General features: G+C 36.4%; 1 protein-coding gene across 1 annotated transcript in view; it reads left to right on the top strand.

The window, feature by feature from the left end:
• ATR (ATR checkpoint kinase) overlaps positions 1 to 8,096 on the top strand; it is a 132,180-nt gene that overhangs the window by 117,544 nt on the left and 6,540 nt on the right. The window contains 4 exon segments of the mRNA XM_017882270.1: positions 1,658 to 1,808; positions 4,415 to 4,571; positions 4,688 to 4,841; positions 6,038 to 6,189. Coding sequence (XP_017737759.1) covers positions 1,658 to 1,808; positions 4,415 to 4,571; positions 4,688 to 4,841; positions 6,038 to 6,189 — 614 coding nt within the window.

Below are 8,096 nucleotides of genomic sequence, written 5' to 3'. Positions count from 1 at the left end.
TCTCAAAAAAAAAAAAAAAAAAAATTAATACCACATTAAAACCTATTTCAAAAGCAATATGAAAAGGAGGATTATTTTTTATTTTAACATATTATTTGGGCTGGGTGTGGTGGCTCATGCTTGTAATCCCAGCATTTTGGGAGGCTGAAAAGGGCAAATCACTTGAGGCCAGTAGTTCGAGACCATCCTGGCCAACATGGCGAAAACCTTTTCTACTAAAATACAAAAATTAGCCAGGCATGACGGTGTATGCCTGTATTCCCAGCTACTTGGGAGGCTGAGGCATGAGAATTGGTTGAGCCTGGGAGGCGGAGGTTGCAATGAGCCCAGATCGTGCCACTGCACTCCAGCCTGGGTGACAGAGTGAGATTCTGTCTCAACAACAACAAAAAAGTATTGTTTGTTAAAATGGTATCTTAATTCACTAACTACTGAACCATTAGTATGTTCTCTCCAAAGCTCCCTGAGTGTTTTTCTGAGTATCAGATTTACTTGAGTATCAAGTGGCCTGGCTTTAGTTTACAAATTTACATTAATCAGCTTTGTTACTTTAATTATTTTGTTACATTTTCCTTCATGAACATGGTAAGATAAAATAGCCTGATTGTAAAAAACTATGTTAGTTTTGGAGGCCACACAGTTATCTTTATATGAGATTCTATGGCCATATTGTTTTCCTGGTAGTTATGGAACCTATTTCCTAAAGTGTAAAATGTATTTTTGGTCAGGGATTGTGCTTTTGAATTGAGCAGGTTATAATTATAGATGTGTGCTTACTTCATACAGGTCTAGAATCAAACGTAATACTGTTTATTTTTACCTGATATATCAGGATCAATCAGATGAAATACGTAAGCCTTTCTTCTGCTAAGGGATAGCTTTTGAAATAAGGTTGTGATAAACCACAAGAGAAGCAATACATTTTGAGGATGTCATAGAACTTATGCTCTACTGTTGATGTATTTTAGAAATAATTAAAATTGGCCAGGCGTGGTGGCTCACACCTGTAATCCCAGCACTTTGGGAGGCTGAGGCGGGCGGATCATGAGGTCAGGAGATCGAGACCATCCTGGCTAACACGGTGAAACCCCGTCTCTACTAAAAATACAAAAAATTAGCTGGGCGTGGTGGCAGGCGCCTGTAGTCCCAGCTACTCAGGAGGCTGAGGCAGGAGAATGGCGAGAACTCAGGAGGCGGAGCTTGCAGTGAGCCGAGATCGTGCCACCCTGGGTGACAGAGCAAGACTCCCTCTCAAAAAAAAGAAAAAAAAGAAATAATTAAAATTAAATAGCAGTCTCTGTGCCTAAAGACTTAATGTTTCAGTAATACCTCTAAAGCAATAGAAAATAAAACAGCAGTATTTTGTCATTGTTAAATATACAACTTAAATATTTTAAACACAATATTCTTATCACATTAATAGTGAATAATTAAAAAGAAGGACCTACCCAGGACATTTTTAATAATTTGTAAATAGAGATACTGTCCCAGTAGTTTCCTTCCCTACCATTCAGAAGAATTACTGATGTATACCACATAGTAAGCCTTCATCGACATTCTTTTGTTATGAAATGAACAATCTTTAGATATATTTGATATAATGTTTAGAAATTTTGAGTTCTATCTTGTTTTTAAATTTATGTGTATTTTTTAACAGTGCTTAAGAAAAGATGCAGAGTCTCGTAGAAGAGAACTTCATATTCGAACATATGCAGTTATTCCACTGAATGATGAATGTGGGATTATTGAATGGGTGAACAACACTGCTGGTTTGAGACCTATTCTGACCAAACTATATAAGGAAAAGGGTACTAAAATTAATTCTTATAAGTATACAGTGTGGGTATAATAGCTACTAAGTCATATAATATGGGTATATTGGTATTAATATATGTTAGCCTATGTTTTTTGATATAAGCCATAGTGAAATTTCTAGATTTTATATACGGAAACACTTAAGTGTTTCCCTCCCTCCCTCCCTCCCTCCCTCCCTTCCTTCCTTCCATTTTGATTCCTTCCCTGTCTTCATCCCAATAGGATTTGAGGTAGCTTACAAAACTATATATGAATATTTGTTTTTCACAGATATTGGTTAACAATTCTGAAACTACTTTATGTATATACAGTACTAGTCTTTAGCAAATAAGTAAATACGTTGTATATAATGAGAGCCAGTTTTCTCATTGTTGGAGAAAGGAAAGAGAGAAGGCTAGAATGAAGTCTTACGTTTTAGATTGGAATAAGAGGCTCCAACTGTCCAAACCTGGGATAATTTGAGCAACAAAATAAATAATGATTGTAAACTATTATAACTCATGGAATAAACAAATAAATATGAGTCCATACTGATATAAATAAATATTTGAGTAAATAAATAGGGAAGTGAAAGAAATAGGAAATAAGGAATTTCTTCCTTATATTCTAATAGAATTTCAATGAATAAATGTAGAAAGGATGATGGAAATAGGAAATCACCAATTAGCAAACACTATAGTAATACTTATTGTAGGCAGTGATTATTAATGAATGCTAAAATTAATAGGCAAAGATGAGAAACAGGTTATTTGAAGAATCTTGAAGTATCTCCCTATCAGATACTTATCAATTATAAAGGGAAAAGTATAGTAACTTTACAGTAGAGAAACAAAAATATAACTGGTCCAAACTCCTTACAAATGTCAAAGTAATGAAAGACAAAGAAAGAGATTTCCCAGATTTGATGACATTAAGGAGTTTGATAACAACTAAATGTAATGTGTAATCCTGGATTGGATCCTGACCCCCAAACAAAGTGTGTTAGTGGGACAGCTGGTGAAATTTGAATAAAGTCAGAAGTTTGGTTAATAATACTGTAACAATAAGAATTTCCTGATTTGAATAATTGTACTATTGTTATGCAAGAATGAACATTAAGGAAAGCTGGGTGAAGAATATGTGGGAACTCCATATCGATGATGTAACTTTTTGTAACATCTAAACTTATTTTAAAATAAGATGTTTTTAAAGTGCATATGGTATAACTCATTAAAAATGAATAGATCAAGTTATCAAAGTGAAGTAGAAAATAAGTGTATGTTTTCATACATAATTTGTATGGTATTTGCCGTAACAAATTACTGCAAACTAGGCGATTTTAAACAGTAGAAATTTATCTTCTCATGGTTCTGGAGGCTAAAGATACAATATCAAGATGTCATTAGAACCATGATCTCTCTGAAGGCTAATGTTCCTTGCCTTTCTTTTAACCTTCTGGTGTTCTGTGGCTTCTGGATGTATTGTACCACATTGCCTTTATTGTTACATAGCATTGTCTCTATGTCTCTGTGTCTCCATTTTCTCACAAGAACACCAGTCATTGGATTATTGAATTAAGGGCCCACCTTAATGACTTTGTCTTAACAACATTACATCTGCAAAGATCCTGTTTCTGAATAAGCTCACATTCCTGGGTACCAAGAATTAGGATTTCAGCATATTTTTTGAGAGATAAAGTTCAATTTATAACATTAAGTAATACTGTTAAATTACTATATATATAATGGGTATTATGCCAAGTATGTTAGATACATTATTTTATTTATTATTAACACGCCTGATTATCCCTATTTTATGGACAGTGCCAGAGAACTTACGTAACTTGTCTGAGTTCACAGTTGCAAAACTGAAACTCAAAGACACTTGAGTCAGAGTTCAAAGAACTTGCTTTGAGTCAGAGTTCAAAGAACTTGCTGTTGACTATTTTATGTATAAATATGAAATATTGTATATGTCTGAGTTTGGATTTGAAAATATATTTTTTCTTTGATAATTTGTGTCAGTGTAAAAATATATGTATATATACATATATATTGATATGTACATATATATGCAAAATAAGCTCATTCATATGGGACTTAATTCTGAGTCTTGTATTCTGCAACTATTTGATTTCATAACACTGGTTTTAACTGACATTAATTTGCATCAATAAGAGGCTTCACTTGGGTAACTACAGTGGTCCCCCCTTATCTGGGGGACTGCTTCCAGAATACCCTCACATATCAAAATCCACACATACTCAAGTCTCACAGTCAGCCCTGCAGAACCTGCATGTATGAAAAGTCAGCCCTCAGTATATAATGATTTTGCATCCCATGTTTTTGATCCATGTTTGGTTGAAAAATATCACATGTAAGTGGACCCACACAGTTCAAACTCACATTGTTCAAGGGTCATCTGTATCAAGGGAAGATAATGTGGTTTATTATTTTATTATATGATCAGTAACTTTATGCTTAATTGAAAATTTTCATTTGTGCTTGTTTTCAATAACAATTTGAATAAAAGTAGGTGTTTCCTGTCCAATTTTAACAAAAAACTTTGCCCCTTTTTTCATTTGGCTGATGTGATTATCGTATATCACTCTTCCTCACAGGAGTGTATATGACAGGAAAAGAACTTCGCCAGTGTATGCTACCAAAGTCAGCAGCTTTATCTGAAAAACTCAAAGTATTCCGAGAATTTCTCCTGCCCAGGCATCCTCCTATTTTTCATGAGTGGTTTCTGAGAACGTTCCCTGATCCTACATCATGGTAAGTTACCAAGAATATTATATGTTGTTATGGTTGAATGTTTATTTTTAATATTTTAGATTTATATTCGCCTCATATGGTATATGGATATTTCATAGGCATTGTGTTTCTTTTAGGTACAGTAGTAGATCAGCATACTGCCGTTCCACTGCAGTAATGTCAATGGTTGGTTATATTCTGGGGCTTGGAGACCGTCACGGTGAAAATATTCTCTTTGATTCTTTGACTGGTGAATGCGTACATGTAGATTTCAACTGTCTTTTCAATAAGGTATGTGATGTGAGTTACTCTCACTAATTGTATGTTTTCCCCCAATTTCCTTTTCTCAATAACTGTTCTTCCTTGACATACCTGTTGGTAGCAGTTATACTCACAGTTGAGTTATATTGATAATTTGTTGACTAGTTTTCATCAGTGGATCATGTAGTAATGCATATTAGGATGGAGAGAACTTAGAAGAGTGATACTGTACAGCTAGTACTGAATTTGAAGTCCAAGAACATAGGTTTAGGTTCTGACTCAGTTATTAGTTATGTGAATATGGGCAGATCAGTTCATTTTACTGAGACTCAGTTTTAGAGAGACAGAGTAGTTTAATATGATAGTTTCCATTCTAGCAACATATCAGAATTATCCAATAATTAAAAAAAAATTTATAGATACCCAGGAGATTCAGATTCTGTAGATCCAAAGTGGGGCCTGGGAATAAATTGAGGCAATTGGACCCATCTTTAAGGCCCCCTACAATTTTCTAGTATTAGAATCCTGCAGGGCAGACTGGTAGGTTAGCGCACTATTTTCTTCACCTCCATCATCTACAGGTTGCGTTGTGCTGTCACAAGAAACCAAGAAAGATCATAGATCCAACTGAGAACAAATCAGAGATAAAACACTGGCATGGGTTAAACCATACAAGAGAGGAATTTAGGGTAACTGATTGGAGGGATGAAAGGTCCCTAGAAAAGGCAGATTAGAGGACAGCAGAAAATGAACAACTGGACTTCATTATATGACACATTTTATTTCCTTTATGACGGAATGTGAGCATCCGACCCTTGGCTGCTTCTCATCTCTTGTTTTAAGATGAAAGTGTTAAAGAAAAATAGAAATAGATGAGAATATTTGTATTTCATATTATTCAAGAAAGACAAAGAAAATATGAGACTAAATATTGAATGCATAAACTTTTTCTGTAATACTGTTTATTCACTGTACTAAACTCAGTGAAAGGTAAGTCCACTTATCTCCTAGATCTTATCCAAAATCAAGTATGGTTTCAGTTCTATAAAAGCAAAGGCAGAGAGCTACATGGCTCCTTCATGTTACAACCCTCTAATGTAATTACAACATAAATATTTTGAAGGTATTTTTGCTCTTTGTTGAAAGAATCTGGACATGAAGTTCTCTGAGTAAAGATTTTTAAATTCTAACATTGTTAGTTTGTAACAAAATGTATTGTTTCTAAGGGAGAAACCTTTGAAGTTCCAGAAATTGTACCATTTCGCCTGACTCATAATATGGTTAATGGAATGGGTCCTATGGGAACAGAGGGTCTTTTTCGAAGAGCATGTGAAGTTACAATGAGGCTTATGCGTGATCAGCGAGAGCCTTTAATGAGGTAATCATCTATACTTTGTACATAATTTAACAGTAACCTTGAATATAATTATTGGCCCCTACATATGTTTGTTTTTATATGGGAACCACTTTGCACTGACTGAAATAGTTTTTTTAAATAATAGCTTTATGCAGATATAATTTACATACCATAAATTCACCCCTTTAAAGGTACATAATTAAGTGGTTTTTAGTATAGTCACAAGATTGTGCAACCATTACCACTATCTAATTTTAAAACATTTTCATCAGCCCAAAAAGAAATTCCACAGGCATTAGCAGTCACTCCTGATTCCTTCGCCCTCCCACCCCTGCTGTCTACTTGTAACCACTCATTGGCGCGGTGGCTCAAGCCTGTAATCCCAGCACTTTGGGAGGCTGAGACGGGCGGATCACGAGGTCAGGAGATCGAGACCATCCTGACTAACACGGTGAAACCCCGTCTCTACTAAAATACAAAACTAGCCGGGCGAGGTGGTGGGCGCCTGTAGTCCCAGCTACTCGGGAGGCTAAGGCAGGAGAATGGCCTAAACCCAGGAGGCGGAGCTTGCAGTGAGCTGAGATCTGGCCACTGCACTCCAGTCCGGGCGACAGAGCGAGACTCCGCCTCAAAAAAAAAAAAAAAAAAAAAAAAAAAAAATATTTTCTATCTCTATGGATTTACCTGTTCAGGACATTTCATATAAATGGAATCATCTAATATGTGGCCTTTCATGTTTGTCTTCTTTCACTTAACGTAGTATTTTCAGTGTTCGTCATGTATCAGTATTTCATTGTTTTTTATTGCCAAATGGTATCCTGTTATATGGATATACTACATTTTCTTTTTCTGTTCATCAGTTAAGAGACATTTGGATTGTTTCCACCTTTTTTGTATTATAAATAGTTTGGCTGTGAACATTGTGCACAAGTTTTAGGTGGACATATGTTTTCGGTTCTTGTGTGTATACCTGGGAGTGGAATTGCTGGGTCATATGTTAAATGCTATACTTAATGTTTTGAAGAACTCTCAAATCATTTTCCAAAGCAGCTGTAACAATATATAATCCCACTAGTAATGTATGTGGGTTTCAATTTCTCTACATCTTTTTTAACACTGGTTATTGTCTGCCTTTTTTATTTTACCCATTCTAGGGATGTGAAGTATCTCATTGTGGTTTTAATTTGCATTTCCCTAATGACCAGTGATGGTGCGCATCTTTTCATGTGTTTGTTGGCCATTTGTAGATCATCTTTGGACAAATGTCTGTTGAAATCCTTGGCCCACTTTTAAATTGGGTTGTCTTTTTATTCTTTTTTTTTTTTTCCTTTGAGACAGGGTTTCGCTGTCACCCAGTCTGGAGTGCAGTGGCATGATCTCAGTTCACTGCAACATCTGCCTCCTGGGTTCAAACGATTCTCGTGCCTCAGCTTCCTAAGTAGCTGGGACAGCATGTGCGCATGAGCCACCATGTCTGGCTAATTCTTGCGTTTTTAGTAGAGTTTGGGTTTTACCATGTTGGCCAGGCTGGTCTTAAACTCCTGACCTCAAGTGATCCTCCTGCCTTGGCCTCCCAAAGTGCTGGGATTACAGGCATGAGCCACCATGCCTGGCCTATTCTTGAGGTGAAGAGTTTGTTTGTTTGTTTGAGACAGTCACCCAGGCTGGAGTGCAGTAACATGATCTCCACTCACCACAACCTCCGCTTCCTGGGTTCAAGCGATTTCCCTGCCTCAGCCTCCCCAGCAGAGAAGGGGTTTTGCCATGTTGCCCAAATGGGTCTCGAACTCGTAAGCTCAAGCCATCCACCCGCCTCAGCCTCCCAAAGTGCTGGGATTACAGGCATGAGCCACCCTGCCCAGCCAAGTTGCAAGAGTTCTTTACACATTTTGGATACAAGGCCTTTATAAGATACGATTTTCAGGCGC

This window comes from Rhinopithecus bieti, unplaced genomic scaffold (assembly GCF_001698545.2).
Source record: "Rhinopithecus bieti isolate Rb0 unplaced genomic scaffold, ASM169854v2 scaffold_12642, whole genome shotgun sequence".
NCBI classification, from domain to species: Eukaryota; Metazoa; Chordata; class Mammalia; order Primates; family Cercopithecidae; genus Rhinopithecus; species Rhinopithecus bieti.
Note: the sequence above shows the minus strand (reverse complement) of the source record. Positions and strands in the feature narration are given on the sequence as shown.